General features: G+C 43.5%; 1 protein-coding gene across 1 annotated transcript in view; it reads left to right on the forward strand.

The window, feature by feature from the left end:
• Positions 1-24,794, forward strand: part of CACNA1A (calcium channel, voltage-dependent, P/Q type, alpha 1A subunit) — a 209,890-nt gene that overhangs the window by 39,255 nt on the left and 145,841 nt on the right. Inside the window, exon 3 of the mRNA XM_012728946.1 lies at positions 379-518. Coding sequence (XP_012584400.1) covers positions 379-518 — 140 coding nt within the window. The remainder of the gene's footprint in view (positions 1-378; positions 519-24,794) is intronic.

Below are 24,794 nucleotides of genomic sequence, written 5' to 3' on the forward strand. Positions count from 1 at the left end.
CCCACCACCAAAACACTGGTCACCCTCCATCACGGTCCACTGTGCTCCCCACTTCAATTTTCGCTCTCTCTCTCCTTCCTCTCCATCTGAATGCCTCAGATCTATGGCCAGCTTTCAAGGGATAGTTTTAAGGTTTGCCTTTGAGCCTCTCCTAACAAACGATTCTTTTTGGCTGAGTGGTACCTGAAATTGATATGTTTTTGCTTTTCCTGCAAAAACCTTTGCAGGAGGAGAGAATTCCAGGCCAGATGCAGTGGGGAGGGAACAGCACTATGTGCTGAAGTGGGGACATGGGTATAGAGCTCAGGTAAACTGGTTTCTGATTTTGCTACCTTCTACCTAGTCAAAGTCATTGCACTTACCCCCTTTTTCTTCCAGGATGACACAGAACCATACTTCATTGGGATTTTTTGTTTTGAGGCTGGAATTAAAATCATCGCTCTTGGGTTTGCCTTCCACAAAGGCTCTTACTTGAGGAACGGTTGGAATGTGATGGACTTCGTGGTGGTGCTAACAGGGTGAGTAGCAGATGTTGTTTCTTATCATTATCTTGAATGATAAGGACTTTGGAAAGTTAATGGTTGGTGTGGTCCAGGTAGGTTAGGAAGGCCAAGTCCCAATGTTCTTTAACATGCATCTGCCTTTCCACCTCCATGGCTGCATATTACAGTGAATGCTTTCTGTTTCAATTAGAATAATAGCTTGTTAGAGTCGACTGCTTCCAAAGAGCTTTATGTGCATTCTCTCATTTAATCTTCACAACAACCCAATGAATTAAGAAATATTAATATTCCCATGTGACCACTGAGGAATCTGAAACACAGAGAGGAACTTGCCTAAGATCACCCAGCTTGGAAATGGTAGAGCTGGAGTCTGTGTTAAGAGTATATGAGTCCAGTCTTTATCTTCTGTGCATGTGCAGCACCCTTGCCTGGCCTGGGAATGCCTTTATTTCAAGTTGGTAAATTTTATTGAGGATTTTTGGGTGAAATAGCTTGTGAGAGGGTGATGGAGAAAACCGGTCTACATAATGTACATTCTCAGTCTTAGGGGAGTTTTCAGATCCATAAGCAATTTTTTCAGAACCATTCTTGAAAGGTGAATGTGTGCATGCTTTCCACCTAATACCTTATTTAAGGTGACACCAGACATTGTAACAAAAGAACCCAAATTAGGTGATAACTTAAACACAACGGATGTTAATTTCTTATTCTTGAATGTCCAAAACAGTTGCACTTCTTTGGCAGGCTTCTCCCTTCCAAACAGAGACTGAAGGACATGAACCCTTGCTATGTTGTGGCTCCTTATTATTGATTCACAGATTCCAAGAACTCTGTTCTTGTCTACACAACAGAAGAGAAACGAGTGTGAAAGGTGATTCTTGGGAGGTTGTATGAGCCTGGCTGGGACCCAGCCTGTACCTCTTTCACTCTTATTCCTTTGGCTAGAATTCAGTTGCATGACCACACATCACTGCCAGGGGAGCCAGAAAATGTCAGATTGTGCTTAGAAGGAAAAGAAGATTAATTTTTTGAACGACCAGTCAGTCTGTTATGGACCCAACACCCGTTATCAGATCCCAGGGTAGACATTTCTACTTTGTCATGATTTCTGGCTCTTCTGCCCACCCATTTCTCCTCCTCTGAGCCAAGATCTTCCATGAACAGGCCTTCCTTCATTGGAAGGCCTTCTTCAGTACTCCTTTATGGGTCACAGTTGTGCACATAGGGTAAAATTTCTATTCTATGTCATCACAGTTCTGCTCTGTGGGGTCACAATTATACTCTGTGAGGTCAGTTTTCCTCTAGGCTTGTGCTGCTCCAGATTCTGTCCCTCTTGGTGAATGCTAAGGATCTTGGCTGAGCTCCTACAATTCAGTTTTTTGAACAATTTATTTCAGATCAGTGTTGTCTCTGTTGCTTGAGCTCATTGTCCTATGACTTGGGACTTTGGCACATGGTCCAGGGACAAGTCACGGTACCTAGGGACTTTTCTCCTACCTTACTAAAAAACTCATCCATGAGAGAATCTAGTGACTAACTTAGTTGTTATAACTGTATAATAAAAATTTAGATATTCAATAAAAAGAGAATAATATTAAAAATACCCATGTGTGCATCTATTCATTCATTCAGTGAATATTTATTGTGATAGGGATTTGGGACATAGCAGTGAATTAAGCAGACAAAATTCCCTGCTCTTTTGGATTCTCTGGTGGTGAAGGAATGAATGAATTATCTAGTGTGCTAAGTAGTGGAAGGGTTAGAGAAAAATTAAAGCAGGAAGGAATGAAGACATGTTATAGACAGTAGACTGGGGAGACTTCACTGAAAAGATAATTGTTTTTTTCTTTAATTCTCTACCTTTCTTTGGAAGATTTTATTTATTTATACATAGACTGGGGTGTAGGCCAGAGGTGTGAGGGGTGAGAGAATTCACCAAAGACCGAGTGGGGAGCAAGACAGGAAGATCTACTGAAATACACTGCCTAGGGGAGCAGTAGACGAGACAGGAGAAGCCTGCTGCACCATGTGGGTCAGCTCCCCGCCTGGGGATCAACTTGTTCTGCAGTGGCTGTCGATAGTTTCATAGTTTGTGCCACTAGGGAGGGCCCCCAAATGAAACCTTTATAATACAGTATAAATTGTTATGTTCTTTTCTATGACATAATTCCTTTCTCTTCCTCCATTCAGAATCACTTTCCAGAAATTTCTGTTTGTAATTTCCATGTATGTATTTGTACTTTTACTGCCTATGTATATAAGAAATATGTGGTAACTTCTTTACAGTGATTAAATAAGTAAATAAGAAGTATCTGTGTGGAACTGCTTTATGTGCTTTATTTATAAATGTTTTTACTATCCTTGACTTTTACACTTGCGATTAAGCTGATTGACACAAATAGTTCTCATTCATCCATTTTCACTGCTGCATAATATTCTGTATGAATATTCTACCATGTACTTATCCATTTGGGTTCTTTCCAGCTTTGGGCTATTTTGAACCAAGCTTTCCCCCTCATTCTTGCAAACAGATTCCTCTAGTGCATATACCCAGGAGTGGAATTGCTGAGTTGTGTTCTCTACGCATCTTCAGCTTCACTAGATATTGCCAAATTGCTCTGCAAAGTGCTTGTGCCAATTTATGCTCCTCAGGGGTTGGCTTTTTCTGGCAGGAATTTGTTTGACCTTGCTGGCAGGAAGGAGCCTTAAAAACCTCTGTTGTTGTTTGTTTGTTTTTTATAACATGACTCTTGAAACACTGAGGGAGTTAATATACTGTTGAACATGTAGTATGTTTTCATAAGTGATCATTGCGTTGAAAGGCAGCTACAGTAGATGAGTTTGTCATTTGGATGTTTGTTTCTGTTAGACCAAGGTAGCCCTTTTTCTAGTTTATTTATACTTGATGGACTTCTACTTGAGAAATTCTTCATTGGGGCAGATCCTAAAGGTGGAAGATCATAGTTGGGATTTATGAGATCCATTAACTCTGAAATTGCTTATAAAAATTTCTCTCTTCTCTTCCTTTCCTTTCCCTTCTCCTGATTCCCCTGCCCCCCTTTTAGTTGATAAGTTTCATTAGATCCCTAGAGTGTCCTGACCCTAAAAGAGTACTCGTTGTTCTATATTCTATTCCCTTCTCATCCTGTTCTCCCTTTTCTTTTTTCTCCCATTCTTTTCTTTTCCTTCCCTTACTCATTTCTCCAGTAATCTGTTCACACCACTCTTTCAAATCAAGTACACAGCTCAAATTTCATTATTTAAAATTTGGAATATAAGCTGGGAGCCGGGAAAGATGACTAAAAATCCTGCAAATCAGCCTACTGAACAATGTCAATGATGGGGAAACGCAATAAACTTTAACTCCATGTTCCAGGAGCAGGAGATTCAGATGTATTAATATGACATTGAGACAGAGTTAACTTCATTGGCCACTTTCTCATTAACTGTTTTCTCATATTTCTAAGAAAACCCTAGCATTATAACACCATTTGTTTTTCAGACATTACCAGCATTTTTACCTTCTTCTTATGTGAAGCTGGCCCATGAGTTTTTTGTTTGTTCTGAATAGCTTAAGAACTTTAAGTTCTCACTTTGTAATTTTATCAAACTCCTTTAATTAAAGCACACTTCCATTGTATTTGAAGACATGATCATTAAACTGAGAGTGTGTAAGAAGATTTCAGAAACTTCACTATATATCAGAGATGACAGAACTTTTACCATAATGCTCAAATATATATAAACTTCTGCTGGATTAAATAATACAATTGTACATGTTTAGAAAAGAGACTGTGAACATTGCCATGATAGAGAAGAAGATACAGTTTTTGTGTTGATGGGCTTAGTTCTGTACATGGCATATAGTAGGTACTTAATAAAGAAATGGCTAATGATTTGGACAGTGGTAATATTTCTGACGATGGAAGTGTTGGATGAAATTCACTAAGCTATTTAAGGAAATAGGGACCACTGCATTGATAAATACAGTCAAAAAAGAGTCTCTGACAGAAAACCTGACAACAGAAAAGGCAGTGACAGATGAACTCTAGGTTCTTATCAACTTCTGCACTTTGTGACTAAAAATGAAGGATCCATTTTTGGAAAGTCCTAAGAAGTACTGAGGTTTTGGTTTTGTTGAAGCTGAGAAATAGAGGCCAGCAAGGAAGGATATGGGTCTTGGTTTCACAGCATCATTGAATTTTACGACTCAATAGATACTGGCAGCCCCAATCCCTTTGTTTTATCACAAAGGAGCTAAGACACAGAGAGGCTAAGTAATTTGCCCAAAGTCACACTGAGGTGGTGACAAAGCAGGAATCTTTCAGGATCAGAAGGTGTTTTGATGTCAAGAAGCTTAAAACCCCAATTGGAGGAGTCATTGAGGATGGGTTAATGGCACCCTTTGGTTTCTGTTATCAGAGCCTTGCCTTCTCTTTGTTTTGCCCACCCACCCCAAAGTACCCAGCTGTGTCCCCTTTCCAGAGACATAGAAAGGGAGACTCAGAGAACCTAATTCTTCCTTTTCTAAATATAAATTTGAAGAAGCTGAGGCCCAAAAGAGTAACAATGACTTAATTAGAAGACTTTTTCTTCTCCTTTTTATTATTGTATTTATACTTTATTTTTTTTGCACCATTCTTAATTTGTGCACCTTTTCATCTCAGTTGTAATCCCCATGGGCTTCCCACCACCAATACACCTGTGTGTCATCACCATGGTCAGTCTATAGAGTGACATTTCTGTTAAGCTGTCTTTCCTTTCGGGTGAATAGAATAAATACATGTAGATTCCTCAGTCTCTCCTCCATTCTTTACCTCCTGTTCTGAGTTACCTGCAAATAAAAACAGCATTCAAAACACAACAACACAACTAGATTCTCATTCATGAGACCACCTAATAGCCCCCACAAATACCAATTGAATTTTATTGTCATGTCTCTCTGCATTAATTTCTCTTTCAGTAGATCAGTCACCCTTGGTACCAGAAGGATACCCCACTGTGGGACAAATACTTTTCATCATTCAAAGAGTTTTATCATTGAGAGAATTGGTCTTTTTATTGTTTGGAGCACTTGGTTGTCATGATATTTGTTGAAATGTGTTCCGTTAGAAAATGCCTCACTTCCTAGCAGCAAGAACTAGTTCCCCCTTCTGATAACAACAGTGACAGTGATAATAATGATGTTGGCTTCCGTGATTATTCTCATCATTTATTGAACACTCATTGTGTGCCAACACTATTTTTTACAATTTTATGTGCACATCTGTTTTACAAGCCTTTAGATTCAGAGAGGTTAAGCTACTTCTAAGCGGCCTACAGCTAGTAAAGACAGATCAGGATCTCAACCATTCTGCTAGAATACTGCCTGAAACTAGGACAACCCTTGTTCCAAGTTCATTTCAGACGGGAGCTTGGTTCTGCCCACTGTGTAATATCTGTTATTAACAATAGTTGTATATGAACAACCTAGGAGTTACTTAACAACATGGCATGCTGCACATATGTGTTTGCTCAGTTTATCCTTCCAACCCTCTGACTTAACCATTATGACCCCCATTTTACAAGGGACCTTAATGGAACCTCAAGAAGTTGAATAACTTGCTGAGTGCTACTCACCTCATTAGCAGTAGATTCAAAATTTGAACTCAGCCAGATCTAGACTTGTGTCTATTTTCTTTTTAAAAAAATATTTATTTATTTATTCATTCACTCACTCATTCATTCATTCATTCAGAACTGGGGTACTAGCCAGAGGTGTAAGGTCAGTGAAAGGTTCACAAGAGATAGAGCGGGGAGCAGAACAGGTAGATCGACAAGTACATTGCTGAGGGGAGCAGCAGGCAAGACAGGAGAGGTCTTGCCGTGCTGTGTGGATCACCTCCAGGGCCAGGGAACAAATCTGCACTGAAGCTTGCAGTGCTTTATCCTAACCCATTGTGCTACCAGGGAGGGCCAACTATCTGTTTTCTTGCATCCCACACTATTTCCCTAATGTCAAGTTTTCCAGGAAGTTAGGGGGTTCTTCCTTTCTCCCACCATCCTGTCTTGGAATCCACTATGGCAGGAAAAAATGTCCAGAAGTAGAAGCCTTAATTGGGAATTGATGTAGCCCAGTGGTTAAGAACTGGATTTTGAATGAGAAGTTCTATCAGTGATAAACTCAAGAATATGTGTTACTCTCTCATAACCTCAATTTTCTCACCTGGAAAAGGGGATTAATGATAGAATATAACTCTTAGGACTGTGGTGGGGATCAGTGAAGGCACTAAGTGTGGCTGATACTATGAATTAAACCCCTGGGCTTTCCTGAGTGCTTTAATACTGGGAATTGGTAAACTGAAGGGGAAAAATTAAATGAATTCTTCTGGGAGGGAGGGTAGATGCCAGAAATGCCCAACTCCACATCCATCCAACTCACCTCTGAGTTTACCTGCAGCTGCAGTGGACAGTTCCCATGCATGCTCATCTCTTTACGCCTCCAGCACACTCCTCTTTCTGCATTCCATTAAAGGGTCTTCTCTACTTGGGAAGATTTATTCAATCCATAGACATTTTACACTCCTGGTAGCAGCCCTTAATCAGTGACAAGGGAGTTAGTGTATGAAAACCTTGGCTTCTCCATTGTTCTGTGAGAAAACTCAGAGGTTCTACAGCCTCTCAAAGGGTCTCTGGGATTGAATACCAGTTGCTTACAACAAAAGCCATTCTTTAGTGCAGCCCTTCCCTCTTCCTCCCTTGTATTCCATCAGTTACCTCCCAGAAGTCTTTGTGTCTGCTTTCAGAGAATGCCAAACTATCACAGGGACAGATAGTTGTAAGCCTGATGTGTTAGAGGTTTCAGTACGCTGGACAGCACTCAGCACTCTTGGTTTTGTAAAAGGCAGCCTCTTCCCTTCACCCTGACAACTGGTGTGGGGAGGGACAGAGTGAGGGCCATATGGCCAGGTGATGTTGTTCTGTATAAAGCTTCTTGACCATTTTCCCTGTGGCCTGGAAAAGAACTTGCCATCCATCTCTGCAGGGTTTGGGGGCTGGTCGAGTTCTTGTCCTCTTGAATTGCTGTGACAAACACCAGCCAGCCTTCACAGAGGCATCTGGCCATGGTCTTTGTGGTTTTCAGAGCTAATGACTCCTCTCTTTTCAACAGGGCAGGGAGGTGGATGCCTGGCGGTCAGAGGAAATCTCAGCGGAACAGGAAGCAAGTGGGTGCCTGGGGCTGAGGCAGAGACTGCCAAGCTTTTGAAACACTGCTTTAGTTTATGCAAAGGGGACCTACAGGCCCTAGGGATGCTGTGTTGTGACAGAACTTAGAAACTGAACAGTTCTCTTTCCATGGAGTTGCTGGGTCTGACCATAGACAAAAGGTCCTCAACTTCAGTGGAGTTATATAGTAGAGTGTTAAAGCTGAGATTTGGGGAAAGCTAAGGAAATGAAGCCACTCTTTCCTTGACTTCTCTGGCCCTCTGGTGATCTCATCCAACCTTGAGGGTTTAAATAAACCTTCTATGCCAATGCTTCCCAAGCTTACATATTCACCTTGAAGTTTTTGAGATGTCCCCACTTAGGAAGGAGATCACCAGCATCTTGCACTCAAGATATCCAAAACTGAACTCCTGAGCATCCTCCTAATGTTGCTCCTTCCTGTCTTCTCAGATGGCGGGTGGCAGCACTTTCCTTCTAGATCAGAAATCTTGATTCCTACTACTTCTCTCACACACTCCATGTCCAGCAGAATTCTGCAGATTCTGTGGGTTCTGTCTTTAATATATAAACAGGATTTCACTACATCTCTCAACTCCACTCCCATCATTATCTCACTGTTGGATTGTTGATGCAGCCTCTGCCCAGGTCCCTGTACTTTTACTCTCCTCCCCCATGGCCTGCTATCAATAAAAGCAGCCAAAGGATCCTTGTAATACAAAATGGACCAAATCACTTCTCTGTTCTCCTTTAGTTTCGGCCTCCCTTGGTATTGAAGTCAAAGCCCTCACCATAGCCACAAAGACCTACATTCTTGTCCCTATCACCTCATCAACCCCATCCCTCAGTCCCTCTTGCTTATAGTTGTACCAGATTTTCCTCACTGTTCCTTGAATAGTTCATGCAGATTTCCACCTCAGGGCCTTTGCATTTGTATTTGCTTCTGCCTGGTTATACTCTTCTTCCAAATGCTTGCTCAGTCTCTTCCTGCATCTTCAAGACTTTACTCCATGTTCCCTGGCCACTTACCTACAATTTTGATACTCTGCTTACACTTCCCATCCCTTTCCTTCTTTTTAGATTTTTTCCCATGCATTCATCACTTTCTGAAAATATTTTATTTATTTATTTTTTGCCTGTATCCCCACTACATCAACCCCATGAGCACAGGGACTTCATTTCATCTGTTCATGATTGCATTTGCCATTGCCTGAAGAAGAGCCTGACACACAGCAGGTGCCCAATAAATGTTGCTGATGGAATGTATCTATGATACTTATGACCTGTCAATGTTGAGGGAAGTTTCACTGTAAAATAAACTGCATTTGGAAGCAGAGAAGCTCCTGCCAAGTGCCCGTCCACATTGACTAGTCTAAATGAGATGTGCAGTTTTGAAGGTAGTTGGGATTGTTGACTTAACATTGCATATGCAATAGGTAGAGTGTGTAGGCTAGAATATGTCTACCCATGACTGTGAACCTACCCCAGGAATAGACAGGTCTTGTATGTCACAAGTGTAAATTAACTTGAAATCCTTTTTAGCACACGGGTGACTTGGTGATGGGAAACCTGCGGGGATTACAATTGAGATGGAAAAAAAATGTACAAAATGATGTAAAAATAAACTGTTATAAAATAAAATAAATCCTTTTTAGCTACTTTGCACTACCTAGGTAGTATATATATGAACAGGTTTGTACAGGAGAGGGAGTGTTTGAGCAAGGGTGGGTTCTGAGGTCTGTGTGTGGTTTTGCAGGATGCATAGTGAACCAAGCAGGTGAAATATGTCTTCCTAAATCTGTAAATCACCTACGTGCAAACCTCTTTTGAGACATCATAGGCCTGAGAATATCAAATCGTTTACCCTCAGGCGTCCCTTCAGTCCTAAGAAGCTTTGATTTCAGGGCACTAAAATGTACCTGATGTTGTTTCCTTGGTATTCCAGGAATATTAAGTAAAATAATTATAATATTGAATATACAGGAGGGATAAGACTGGAAGATCTTCACAAACTGGACTGTGAGTTTAGACTGGTAGGAAATAGCTGAATATTTCAAAACAAACTGTGAAGTGTGTAGGAGAATTGCATCCAGTGCAAGTTTGGCTCACATGTAACACATGTGAAAATAAAAAAGGAAAATGTAAGTATTGAACAGTAAGGTCATTCTTACCATATTCCACTTAGTGAGCTTTTGCCACTTACTCATCTTTTGCCGGCATGAGGCATGTTCTTTGTAGACTCCAGGATGTCACTTTGGAGTGCTTTTCTCTGTATATAGGAGAAGAAACTCATAGAAGGGGTTTTAATACTAAGCAGAGGATTTTGTTATATGACTTACAAATCCACAAATCAATGCACCGAGTAATCCTAGTTAGTTAAGTAACATGGTAACGTCCTTCTACCCTCCACTCCACCACCTCTGTGAGTTGAATTTTGACCTTATGCTTGTTTTCACCTCAACATTGCAAAATGGCTGGAGAATTTCTTTCTCACCCAGCTTCATCCAAAAGTAAGAAGTGATAGCTGGAAGAGAAGACTCTCATTGAAGGCTTTTCTCTTTTTTATTTAGTAGGAAAGTCTTCCCTGAAAGTCTCCCAAAAGATTTCTCTCTACGTCCTGTTATCCACACTGGGGTCACAGGACCATTTCTAGCTTTAGGGAAGACTAGAAACATGAATATTGGGTTTTTCTACCACTTAATGGGAGGGAGACTAGCTCTGCCTTCAGGAAACATGGCATAAAACAATGACTGTGGGGACAACTAACACTATCTGTCACATGGCATACTATTCTCATTCTTTTACATCATACATTACTGCACACTTTGTATTATACTGTACACTTCCATGCTGTACACTTGGGCAGCTTGTTATTGTCCAGGCTTAAACACACAAACTTGTGCATATTATGCTTCATTGATGATTTAAGGATTTTTTTAGGGTATTTTTGAGTATATGCAATTTCCCTTGTGCACTGACTTCTGAACCAGGACTTAACTCTCTCGGAAGATAAGATATCTCTTGGGGATGTGGGTTCATATCATGGCTCTACCTTTTGGAAGATGTGAGTCTTCCTAGTACTTATTTTTACTCATCTATTCACTGGGGCTCATATTAATGCTTACCTAATGAAGCAGGCATAAAGATTAGATAGGGTTATTCTTAATATCTAGTAGGGACTCTCAATAAACTATAGCCAAGAGAAGAGAAAGGGAGCAAGGGAAGATGAGGAGGCATGAGGAACCTGAAGGCAAGAAGAGGAGGATCCCTGACTGTGACTGACTGTGATGGATTAAATCCTAGAATTGAGATGATTCCAAGTCTGGGATCATTTGGGATGATGTTGTAAATAGGAAAGAAATGATAGATTTAAAGGATATGTCACCAGAAGAAAAAAAAAAAAGAACATGATAATCAGCTAACTATTGACTGGTGTAATGGACGCTTCTAGTGAGAAGACTTACCTCATGTTGAGGTTACTGCGACACTGAAGCAGATATGTTGCTTAGCAGACAGTTGTCAATTTGATTAAAACTGGGCAGTGACTGAGCTTTGCTGGCATGATGGTGTGACAGTCAGGAACACAGGGTCAGAACAGCAACTACATTTAGAGACTGGAGGGAAGAGGAGGGTCAGGGAAGAAAAAAGAAGGTTCGGTTCGATGGACAGGTATTTAGAAGAAAGGCAAGTTGTCATCAGCTATGTCAATTGCAGCAGTGAGAAAAAAAAAACCCTAAGGGTTTGGGGTTTGTGAGTAAGAGGAAAAGAGTTACTTTAATGGGGTTATCCAGGGGAAGGTGGGGATGCATGCAGTCTTGGTGGTAGAGGTCTGAATGAGAAGGGAAGAAAACAAAACAGTGAAGCCTGATCCTCTTATTCAGGAAGTCTGTCAAATAAAGGAAGGAGGAAGCCATCGGCCAGCAGCTATCATCCATGAGGAGATGTGATGGATTGGGTGGTCTCATTTGGGGAATAGCTTGATTTCTTGTTTTGTTTTGTTTTCCTTTCTTTTCTTTTCCTTTACAAAACGTTTTGCCAGAAGAGTGAGATGTTGGGCATGTTTTGAAAGATGAAGAAAATGGGTATCACATATTATGTATCTCTTCCTAAAATTGAGTTCCGATTACATCATACTAAAACATCTGGACAGATTTCGTGAAATGCGGAGGCTACACATGAATGTGGGATGATTTTACTCAGTAACATACAGGAAACTTGCTTGAGAAGTGCTCACAAATGTAGGATATACTCTGTCAGGGCACAGAAATGATGTGGGTGGGTGACTCTGGGGGTGATAGCCCTGTTGTATTCTGATTTCAGATGGGAGCTCTACACTGAGAGGCATTAACATAGTAAAGCTGGGTTTTATGACCCAGCTGCTCCCTTGCTGACATTCAAGATAAAGGGGCAGATGGTTTTCACACCTGCTGGCCAGGACCACTGACTTTGAAGTTTTGAGTTTGAACAGATTCAAACCCCAGCTCCACTGTTTCCAAGCTGTGTGACTGTGACCAAGGGACTGTATCTCCCTGAAACGTACCTTCCTCCTATAGAAAATGAGAATAATAACACTGTCTTATAGAGTTGTTTTCAAGATGTAAGGATCTAATGTCTGATCCATTATAAGTTTGAACTATGGATGATATCTTATTTGTTTATTTTTTTTAAAATTCCATTTATTTATTTATTTATTTTATTTGGGCATAGAAGAACTGGGTTGCAGGCCAGAGGTCTGGGGTGGAGTAGGGTAAAAGGATTCACCAGAGATGGAGTGGGGAGCAGAACAGGATAGACTGAAATACACTGCTGAGGGGAGCAGCAAGCAAGGCAGGAAGGGTCTGCTTTGCCCTGTGGTTCACCTCCCTGGTTGGGGATCAGTCTCAGTCAGTAGCAGTGATAGTGCTGAGACTTAACCTCTAGGCCACCAGGGGGGCCTAATGGGTGGTATTTAACAGTGGATGGTTTGAAGATAAAAGAAGGGATATAGTTCTTCTTTGGGCCTCAGTTTCCTCATCTATGAAATGGGGTTAATAACTGCAGCTACCTAAAGATTCAGTGAGATGATACTTGTGGAGCACTTTGAATCTGACACAGAATAAAAACTCAGTGTGAGCTATTATAGCACTAATAACTATAATTATAACAATGATAATAATTACTACTACTTCTTCAGGCCCAGTTCCATAGACCAGTTAGTTAACTGTAGAGAACATTTGTTCTTTTTAGTTGGGCATCCAACATCCAACCTCCTTTTCCAATTTGGGGAGTCTCCCCACTTTATCTGTAGCACGTTCTATACTCGCAGGATTCCACATGCACTCTCAAGTTGAAGATTTGGGGATAGGAGAAATCTTCCACTCTCCATCCCTTGGTATTTAGGACATGTAATTTAAATTCAACCGGTCACATGGTTCCCTAACCAGGAATCTGACAATGGAGTGAGTGACTCAACCCTGAAGGGATGGTTCCCGAGTCCTTCATGGTAGCCTGCTCTATGACTGCCTCTGACTTAATGGCGCCCTTCCTCCTCTGGTTTCCCATTGATAATCTGAGTTTCCTTTAAAAAAAAAGCCTTTTTTATGGCCAAGACTTTCAGTCAGATTCTGGTTTTTGCATGGCCACTAAAGATGGCAAGAGAGGAGCTCTCTGGAGAGTTTTGGGAGCCCAGTAGAAAACATTCCTCAGAGTTAGCCCACTTTAGAGAGAGAGTTGGAATGGGAGATCCTTCTAGAGCTAGAATGCCATAGGTTTTTGTAGTGAGCCCTATGGGAAGGACATGGCATACCACTCGTCCTCTGCCTTGCTGACTTGCTGACTGTACTTATCTGCCATGCCTTGTCACTCGACTGCTTGGCTTTCCTGATGAGGCATTTTGAAAATCAGTTCATCTCCAGGCATCCACAATGACAAGGCAATAAGATTCACCCTGTTGGTCCCAAGTGAGAAATATAAACAGCTGTTCCATAGGTATGGGATAAATGAGGGACCACAGAAAGCTGGCACTTAGACCTTTGGGGAATTTACACTCCATTGATGGTCTGGACACAAAGAACTCTCTCCTTCCTGACCTATGAGAGCACAGGATTTCTGCATAGAGAAGAGAAAAGAAATTTAAAGCCTAGAGACTTGAAGCAGAAGAGCCAGGCAGGATCCAGGACTTAGGGCTAGGGATAAGTTAGTAACATCTTTTTATTATCTTTGGCTGCTGAAAAAGAGTAGAATTTGTTCTAGAAAGGGGAAAAAGAGCCAACTCAGCTTGTTTCTTGAAGTGAGAACTCCTTCTACAGGGTACAATGGCAGAGCATCCCATGTCTTCACTCTTGAAAAAGGAAAAAGAAGTATGGGCCCTGTATTCCTATCATGGAACCTCGTGTGGTCCAGAAGTGGGGAAATGTTTGAAGGATCATTAAGAGTGCTTTTAATGGCAAGTGACAAAGAATCCAGCTCATGGTGACTATAATAAATAGGGGCTTACCTTTCTCGTGCTACAAAAAGTCTGGGATGGATACTAGGTGGCCTTGGCACAGAGATGACTGACATCTCTGTGATTTGATTTGCTTTTACCTTATAGTTGCAAAACAGCTTCTGAAGCACCTAGCAGCATGTCCTCATTCAAGGTTAAGAAGAAACAGATATGACCCCATCCAGGTCTGCCAACTTTTGTATCAGGCAAAGAAAAATCTTTCCAGAAACCATCCTGGCTGTGCTCACATCTCACAGCCAGAAAAATGTCCATGGCCACATCTAGCTCCAAGGGAGCCTGGGAGAATATGTCACTTTTCTACTTCATGTTCTAACTTTTGACTCTGTGTATGGCTAGAGGGCATATTTTAAGTCAGACACTTTATTTTAAAATGACTTAATTCAACTCCCAGCTATCTCTTCTGTATGCCCTTTTGTATCAGTTATGTATTGCTGTAATAGTGCTACATAACAAACAACCCCGAAACCTACTAGCTTAAAATAAGCATTTATTTAGTTCATGATCCTACGAGTTGGCAGTTTAGGTGAGGCTCAGCTAGGTGCTCCATCTCATCTCTGTCCTGCTCATTCATGTACCTGCCATCAGTGGTGGGGTGCCTTTGGGTGTGGGCTGACTCTGGGATGGTCTGGATGGTCCTGGCTGAGACAGCTACGCTGCTTTCCACATGGTCTCCCATCCTCCAGCACGTTAGGTTCCTTTGTCACATGGCAGATGCAGGGCTTAGGAGAGAGAGAGGAGCTGCAGAGACCTTTTGAGGACTAATCTTAGGAAGTGTTTGCCACCATTAGCTGAAGCAAGCAATATAGATAGTACATATTCAAGAGGTAGAGCAAGAAGCCCCAAATCTTTGATGGGAGAAGTGATACAATCACATTGCAGAAGTGTTTCTCCGAGAAATTATTTTCCCTGAAGACCACTGGAGTCCCAATTCTTATTCCCTGAGTTGTTCTGCCCTAATTTCTGTTAGCCACTGTGTACTGTGTCATACCTCTCTCCCCTTTCATTCCCAACTCTTAGCAAAAACAGACATGATGTGTTATTATTGTGTCATTTATGCGCTAAAAATGAGAGAAAGTGCTGGCAAAGATTTTGCTGAGAACCCAGAGCCTGGGAGTCATATAGCCACCTGGGAGTTAGAGGTGGGGAAAATTACACAGCCTGGCTAGATGCCTGCAGCTTTTATTAAATCTTGACTTGATATGTGTCCTTAGTCTTTCCAGTGGTTGAAACAAGGAAACAGATTTCTTGCCCACCATGCTGCTGCCATGAAATCTGGCTGCCTGTGTCAACTGAGGCTTTTGATTTATTCATTTTTAAATTCTGATAAGGAGACCTCATTCTGACTATGTCAACTGGATGAGACAGAGGCCAGGCTGGCAGGCCTCTGCATGGAGACCTGAGCTTTTCTCCATCCTTACCCTCTCCCACCCCAACTCTGTGTTTCTGCCTTCCTTTCTAGTTATCTGTATCTCTCTTCTCTCCTGCAATTCCAGGTTGATGGGAGTCCAGGCCAGTAGGCACAGTTAACCTCAGAGAAGGGAAGTTGGCATTAATTGAGCATCTATTATGAGCTGAGCACTTTACATACCTTATTGCCTTTGAGCGTCACCCCAGCTTCATGAATATTATCACAAATGGAAAACTACACTCAGAGAGGAAATGTCACTCTTGTCCAAAGCCACACAGATAGGAATTCCTGGAGCCAGGATTTGGATATAGGCCTACCCCAGTGCAGAGCCAGGCTTCCTCCTGAGGGGAAGTATGGGGAAGGGAATGCTAGCCTCTTCTATAGCAGCATCTGCTCATTCACCCAGGACCTTTGCACATGCTGTTGTGTCTGAACTATGTTACCTCATTATCAGGCTAGCTGTTACTCAGACATGATATTTAAAGTATTTAACATCCAGGTGCCATAAAGGAGCTACCAATTGTGCCAGGTGTGGAACCTGTGTTTGTTGCATCATGTGGAGGTCCAGATATCTAGGAGAGAGACCAGTGTGCATGGAGAGCACTCATGGGCCTCAAGGAAGTATCTTTACTGACAGTAATTTTTTCTTTTTCAGGAAGTCTGCCTGACTTTCCCACCCCATGAGGTCAGCTTAGGTTCCCTCTTTCTGGGTATCTGGTGATACCTGAACCCTCTCACCATTGTTTACTGAATTAATTACCAGTGTCCTTCCTCTGGAAGGCAGATTCAACCCAGAGCCTAGCACAGAACCCGAGAATGGGGCTTAGTAAAGATGTATTGAGTGAATGCATGAATGATAACTAGTGGTAGAGAGAGCCATGCCTTTTGGCTGCTGCATGATGAACAGCAGGAAAAACCATAAATTCTGTCCTATTGCTCTGAAGCAGAAGTGAAGCAGGAGCAGCCAATGGTCCCCTCTCGCTCTGCCCTAGTGTCAGCAGCTGGCCAGATGGAGGGACATTCTGAGGAGCCTTGGGCACCCAGAGCAGTGGGGACTTCAAAAAGTGAGAAGACTGAGGGAAGAGTCCTTGCCTTTCCATACTTGAGACCTTTCCAAAGAGAAATGCAAAGGTTTCTATGTTTTTAAATCACAGGCTCCACAGCAAGGCCCTGTGAGCAAGCACCCAACCTTAGAGTCAGGCAATCGTAGACTTCCCCCTGCGTCCATCAGAAGCCACAGTCAGATCCAACATTCACTGCGAACCAAGCCTTGTGCCCTACACTGATCTCAACACTTTGAGTAAATTATCTCATTTAATTTTCCAAATTCAGCAGGTCATCAAATAATATCATTTCATTATAACATTGATGAGAAAGAAACAATCTACTCCCAGTCACAGGGGCTGCTTGCACGTTCTCCCCAGGCTTCATGGGGGTTTCTTTGCAGACTCCAGGGTGCCCCACATCCCCAAGGTTCCACCCTGGGCTTGCCAAGGTTCCTCTCTCAGCTGCTCCAGTGGGCACAAATGTGGGTGATGCTCCCTGCATTGAAGGCAGGTCCCATGCAAGGAAGGCCTGCCTTGCCCCTGAGCTTGCCCCTCCACTGCCATCATCCCCATTTTATATAAGAGGGGCACTGGCCATGCAAGGCCCAGGGCTGGAATAAGCAGGCTGGTAAAGGCAAAGTGAATGAATGCAAATGAGTTTTTGATATTAGAAGTGTTTGGGGTGTTTTTGTGACTAGAAATCTGTCATAGAAACTTAACTCTTACTGATATCAATAAGATATCAGTTGGTTTTATTATATACTGTTTTGCTTAGAGCTACCGTTTCCAGTTCCATAACCACGTTGTGAGGACTCACTGTACGTGCCTCTTGGTAGCTGTTGTGTCTGTGTTCTGGGAGAACGATGAGGGTGGCCGAGGGACCCACCAAGGGCAGGTGGTGGCAGGTGGGGACCCAGGCAGCCATCCAGGTCCACTGTTCATCAGAGCTTTTTGTCTCTCTGAGTCTCAGTTGTTTGTAAAATGGGGTTCACAGTCAATTTTGGAGGGCAAATGAGGACATAAGTAATGGAGCGGCTACAGCATGGGACTTGCTGTGGCCAGAATGCTGTACACCCCAGCTCCCCATCAGCTGCCGTCATCCCCATTTTATACAAGAGAACAGTGAACCTCAAACTGTTAGATTTGGCTCTGGTCATACGGCCAGGAAGTGATGGGAGGGAGATCTTCATAAGGAAGGCCTGGCTCCAAGAGCAAACACCACACTCAGTAATAAATGGAGCCAGTAAGGTCATAAATGTCATAGAAACTTAACTCTTTATCAATTAGCCTGTGTTGGTTTTGTGACTGTGTGATGTGGATGTGGGAGAGGACTGGAGAGGTAAACACCCTGCCCAGTGTTTGTCTCGGATTGACTTAGCTACAAGGGGATGCTCGCTGCAAGGTTCATTCTTTTGCTAATAATAATTGTTCCCATTACCACGAGTTCTGTTGGGGGGGCAGAAGAGGGCTGTTGAACCTTCTGCATGGGGGCTGTTAGCACCCCCAACTGAGGGTGAGACATAAATGCCCAATGGTCTATACCTCTCACCCTCATCAAGGGAGGCCTCAGTCCAACTTAGACCCCAATCCAAGACTATAGGTGGAAATCACTTTCACGTCTCGTGGAGTGGAAATTTCAGCTCCCCCTTGAGGTGTTGAATCCAGTGGGACTGATCATGGTCACCCAAACCTGCTACCCTCTTCATCTGTCTCAGCAAAGGCAATTTTATCCTCTTCAGCACTGGGCCCCAAGCCTTAGGGTCTTTCTCCACTCCCCTTTTCCCAGTCCCCTCTAGTCTATCTGCAGATGGGTTGACTCCATCTTCAGACTCTGCTGAGAAATCCACCCACTTCTTGCCACCTTCTCACCCTCCCCAACCTGGCCCCCATCCTGGTCTTTTAATTTCCTTCTTCCTCCTGTCCTCCCACAGTCTGTCTCCTTCACAACACCTGTGAGAACCTGAGTCAGACCATGCCCCACTTCTGCCCAAGAACCTGTGTGGTTCCCTCCTCACCCAAAGAAAATCCCTGAATTCTTTCTGTAGCTCAAAAAGTCATTCAGACTCTATGCCTGGCCTCGGCTCCGTCTACTCTTCTCTAGACTGCTCACCTCAGACCACAAGGCTCAGTTCAGCCTGAGAGCCTTTGCACGGGTTATCCCCTCTGCCTAGAACTCTTCCCCCAAATCTCGCATGACTCTGCCTTCGCTCCTTTGGGTCTTTACTCCAAGGACCTTCACATGCCTCCTCAGACAAGCCCACCTTTACCCTACTTTGCTTTATTTCCTGCCATACCCCTGATTAAACTGACAAACCATATTTGCTTTTTTTTTTTATCTTGGATATTGCCTGTCTTCCCCACTAGAACATCAGCCCATGAGGATACCACCTTTGTGTGTTACCCACTGCTGTGTCCCAGTGCCTAGAACAGGGCTGACACAGTGGTGCTCAGGAAAGAATTCATGGATTGAAGTGTCCAGATTGCCCTGCTTGCCCTCTTCTGTCGCTTTCTGACCAGTTTGCTTCATTGTTCTTCCTTTCTAAAAAAAAAAAATCTGTGGCAAAATATATAAAATATACCCTTTTAATCATTTTTACCCTAGCAGTGCAGACCATGAAGCACATTTACACGTGCCACCACCACGAGAGTTCTCTCTGAACTCTCTTCGCCTCCCATACTGCAACTCTGCCCCCATTAAACACTGACTCCCCATCCACCACACCCGCACCCAAGATTCTACTTTCTTGCTCTGTGAATCTGACTCCTTTAGGTATCTGGTGCGAGTGGAAGCATGCTGCTTTGTCATCTTGTGTCTGTCTTGCCTTACTCCGCATAATGGCCCCCAGGTTCCTCGAGGTGGTAGCCTGTGTCTGAATTTCCTTCCTTTCTAAACCTGAATGATATTCCACTATGTGAATGGACCCCATTTTGTTTCTCCATTCACCTACCTGTGGACACCTAGGTAGCTTCCACCTTCTGGCCATTGTGAATGGCACTGCTGGGAGTACTGCTGTGCAAATATTTACTTGCATGCTTGTTTTCTTTTCACTCCTTTGGGGAACATACCCAAAAGCAGAACTGCTGGACCATTGTTCTTCCATTTTTTTTAAAAAAATCAAGATTTTACTCACCGGGACTCTGCAGGGCTCATTGACTGAAGCTTTCCACAGACATTTTGAAACGAGAAACAAGGATGAGGGGTACAGTTGGGGGGAGGGGCAGACAACTCTTGTGTCATCTTTTTTTAAATACACTGAGAGGAAGATGTGTGAAATCCCTCCTCCCTCCCCCCCACCCGCCCCGGTATCTCAAAATACCCCTTGTTTTAGGAAATGGCTGTGGCACCAGGAAGGCAGCGTGTGGCATCTGAGACACAATATCGCAAGTGGCTGGGAGCCCAGAGCGAAACCAGGACAGGCGCACTGGGGACGCGGATGGGAGATGGAGCTAATTTTAGTGGCTGAAGAGGCTGCGAGGAAAGAAAAGGGGTGTGTGTGTGTGTGTGCGCGCGCGCGCATGGCACACACAGTAACAGAAGCTTTGCGGAAGAGCTGCTGCATAAGTCATCTTGGGGAAAGTAAAATTAATGCTAAGAGCTGGAGTCCCAGTCCAGGGGTGGTGGGCAAGTCTGAGGGTAAGCGCCAGCCAGGGTCGAGGCTAGCAGCTGGCGGTGTCAGCTGGCAAGCAGAATAGAGTTGTGTGCATTTCTGGATGCCTGGCATTCACCCGTGTCATCCTGACGACCGTTTTATGGGAAAGACACTATAATTCTCCCTTGAGAAACAGGGAAACTGAGTCCCTGAGTCCCTCTTTAAGCTTCTCCCTTAAAAAGCAGGGATGAGGCCCTCTCTGGTGGCACAGCGGGCTAAAGTACAGCACCAAGAAGCTTAAGCCACTTCCGCATTAGTTCGATCCCCGCCTGCCCCAGAAGTGACCACATGGCGTGGCAGACCTCTCCTGACCCGCCAGCTGCTCCCCTCAGCAGTGTACTTCGCTGATCGGCCTATTCTGCTCCTCACTCTGTCTCTGGTGAATTCTCTCACCCTCGCATCTCTGGCCTTTACCCCAGTTCTGTATGAATAAAATAAATAAATCTTTAAAAAAAAAAAAAAAGGGCAGTGATGAGCCAGAAAGGATACAAGGTTGGAGGAGAAGTAAAGAAACATAAACAGTTCTTGGGCGACAAGTTGGTTGGACCATGGAGAATGGTCCAGGGGAAGGGGAGACTCCGCTTGGCTGCAGCCAGGCACTTGGATTTGAGAATCAGACTAGATGGTGTGAAAATTCCGACCTTTCCACTTGCAAGCTGTGGGGAGTCATTGACTTTCTTTCATTGTTGGTGAAGTGGGATGGCATTTCTGTGAGGGGGAGTGAGTCTCAAGGTTCTGCTCCAAGTAGCCTCAGTCTGTGGTAGTCATAGTTTTTACTGTATTTGGGAATGATATTGGCAAATAATGGGGACATTCTTCAAAAGTTGCTTACTGAATTCTGACTTTGTGCCAAGCCCTGAGGATATAGTGGCCAACAAGATAGAATTTGGGTCCTGCCTTGTGAAACCTCAGTCTAGCCATATCGCCCTTATCAGCCTAACTGACCTCATTGTGATGAGTAAGACAACATCCGCCTTTACTATGAGCCTGATACTATTCTGACTCCTTTCAAGTATTAGTTCATTTAATCTTCACTAACAGCCTGTAAAATAAGAGCTTTTTTTTAACCACATTTTATTTAGGAAGAAACTGGGACACAGAAGGGTTAAGTAACACACCTGAGGTCACACAGCGAGTGACCTTACCTGGAACCTGGAGTCTGGAACCTGGAGTGCGGCCCCAGGGTCTGCATTCCTCCCCAGAGTGCTTTTCTGTCCTTCTGATGTCATTTTTATGACCCTCCGTCATATTGTTAGTGCTGGCACCACGCCCTGCATACACAGCTCACTGGACCCTCACAAAAATCCACTGAGCTGGTTCTTAATGACCCCTACTTTGTAGAGACAGAAATGACAGCATACAGAGGTTAAGTAACTTGCTCAAGATCCTACAGATGAGAACTCTGGGGTTTCAGTTTGGGATGGACCCACATCCTAGCCTCCAGCGGCCTATAGGAAGAAGGCTTTTATAGGTGCATTTATTCCATTATCCCTGATTCTATATAAATATCCCAAACCCCTTCACCCATAAACTGTGGGATGTAATTAGTTAATGGAAGGTAAATGCTTTAAAGATGGAAATTGCTGTGCTTTTTCCCCTAGGAATGCTGCCTGCATGCTAATGCAACATAATGTGTCTTTCTTCTGTCAGGCATTTTAGACAAATTCTATTTTCCTCAAAATATTTTACTAGAGAAAATAGCAAGTGGAAAAGAAATTCAGGGATACGAGTAGAGAAAGGAAAGCTTTCTCCCATTTAAGTAGAGTGACAGGCTGGTTAGGAATGCAGGGCAGACCTTGAATTAGACTGATGCCACTTCACAGTTGGTCTCCCAGCAAGCAAGTGGCCAGCTCTCCGTGCCACGGTTTACCCATTTTCATAGGAAAATAGCCATCTCCATCTCTCACTGATTTGCCGATTCCTTCTCTAGCTATGTCTAATTTGCCATTAACCGACACCATGAAGTTTAAATCTCTGAGTGCTACATTTTTTCAATTCTGCAAGCTGATCCTTTTCCAGCTCAGCAAATCAGTGAGAGATGGAGATGGCTATTTTGCTTGATGGGAGACCAACTGCAACTTTTATAGTCGTTTGTACTCCCCACAGTCTGAGCCTTGGTGCTACTGACAAGAGCTAGAAATCCCCTGTTGTGAGGAGCGGTCCTGACCCACTAGGGTGGGGGGCCATGACCTGGCCTCCATCCACTGAATGTTCGCAGCACCCCTCCCCCAGTGGAGGCAACCCGGAATGTCTTCAGCTATCACCAGATGTTCCCAGGCAAGGGGACATGGCCACTAGTGGTTGAGGAAGGCTCTACAGGCCCTTTTAGACATATTTTTCTTAAACATTATGTGCAAAGAATTTTCTGACAATCAGTATCTGGTAACTTAAACACCTGAATTCTTTGTGAATTTTTTTCTGCCTTCCATGTATTATTATTGTTCTCAGTTGTTAGAAGTTCCTTTTCCTTGCAGCGTTGTTGGAGGGAATCCTTTGAGACCTGAGATAAAGTGTATCCTGCTTGGAAGCAATTTACAATTGCTTCTTCTCGATGCCACCACAAATTTTCAGACCCCTGACGTGTTGAAAACCACGGGCTGCAAAGGCAGCAAAGGCAGCCCGTGGTTACAGTTTCTCCAAGACTTTTATTTTTCTCCTTCTCTCTAAGTGCCAAAGTAACTTTCTTCAAAATCCCTTGGGGTAAATTTACTCCAGGTCTCTTACCCTAAAGCAGTAACCCTCTGGGGTCCCATCCTACTTCAAGGAGATCTCCTTTTAGACTCTCTATCTTAGGTGGGCCTTGGGCTTTGCCTGCCAGCCTTGCCTCCCAGGAGACCATGAAAATTGAAGCAGCAGTTTTCTGGGTTAGGCAGATGCCCTCGGAGCAGAAGTGGCCTTGATGTTCTGACCGCCTCCCTGTGGTCCTTGCTTTCACCTCCACTGGGGGCTGATAATTACCAACTGAACAGTCAGATGGTCAGATTTTCAACAGAGGGTCTTTAGATTAATGCAAGACGCGTGATTTTTTTTTCAGCAACAGGGTTAGTCTGATTACCTGACCTGCTGTGTTAGCAGAAACGGAGGTCTGTGCATGGATTATGTAAAATAACCATGTGCCGTGCACTGTGCTTGACACTTGTGGCTGTTTGTATTGTTACTCAGGCTGCTATGTAAGGGAAGGATGAGCAGTGAAGTCTTCGCTAGGGAAATTTCCTGGAGGGCAGGTGAGAGTGTTTAGAGTAGAAAACCTGAGTGTGTGACACCCTTGAGGGTCTTTCAGATTTCAGGCAATGTTAGCTAGGAACCTCATTTATTTCTTGGGGTAGCTCTGGGTGCCCAAATTCCCCATTGAACTGAGTGGAGTTTCTGAAAGAAATTTCAACTCTAGCTCATGTAGCATTCATTGACTGCTCCATTTCACCTCCTCCCCCTGCCTAAGAGACACAACACTTAACACACACATCCTGCACCATCAACTTAATCTGAGGTCTGGGTGCTATGCTACAATTTGTCTCCATTCCTGACCAGAGTTCAAGGAGAAACAACATACTAGTTCCCATCACACATTCTGTCCTGAAAAAACTGAGCACACTGATGTGATCTTCTTTCTGACATACACTCTGTCTTCTGAGCTATGTGAAGACAGTTTTGTCTATTCCTGAATTTGCTGATGCCCTGTGCCTGGCAATCAGGTAGAAACTTCAGAAAATGTGTCACAAGGAGCTGCTTTCTCTTGAGATGTTACTGGAACAGGAATCTTGTTGGTCTGAAGCAGCTTTAAGGTTGTAAGAATATGTATCAGAGGTCCCCTGCATTTGACAAGATGACCTCCATTTGACAGTCTCCTTGAAGGACTCACCAGATCCCGAAAAGCTGTGATACTTTAGTTACCATTTATTAGGTGAAAGCACACAGATTAAAATGTGCAAAGCACCAGGTTGCACAGGGTACCAGGAGACACCAGTGTAAGTTTCCCAAGAGTCATGTGACACTGCTTAATCCCCCCGCAATGATGTGTGTCGGCATGCATCGGGGTTTCCAGGGTCTTGTTGGGGCTGAATCACATAGCACAGAGCACCCATAGACTTTGTCTATGTAGTCACCAGCACCTCAAACCTCAAACAGACATAACACAGCCCAGCTGGATAGGTAGATGTTCACCATAAATCTCATGTTTAGCATCTACTTCCTGGGGTGGCCCAATGCCCCAAATATACAAACACTCTTATCAGACAGGATATGCCAGGGGGCTTACTCCCAGAAGTCCAGAGTTAGTCCTTTCTTTGAATGTGCAGGGCTCAGATACTCCATTCCTACCAAGTTAACCTTTGCTGCATAAAATACCTAACCAAATCATTCTCCTCATGAAGTCCCCCCAGCAATCTGTTGCTCTTAGCTGGGTGAGTGACTCTTGCCCACCTCACCTGTGTCATCACTAAATACATCGAACTTCTTTAAGATCCTCTGGCATCCTGTATTTTTGCTCAGCCTCAAGAGTAT

This window comes from Condylura cristata, unplaced genomic scaffold, assembly GCF_000260355.1.
Source record: "Condylura cristata isolate star-nosed mole 26May11 unplaced genomic scaffold, ConCri1.0 scaffold00024, whole genome shotgun sequence".
Lineage (NCBI taxonomy): Eukaryota > Metazoa > Chordata > Mammalia > Eulipotyphla > Talpidae > Condylura > Condylura cristata.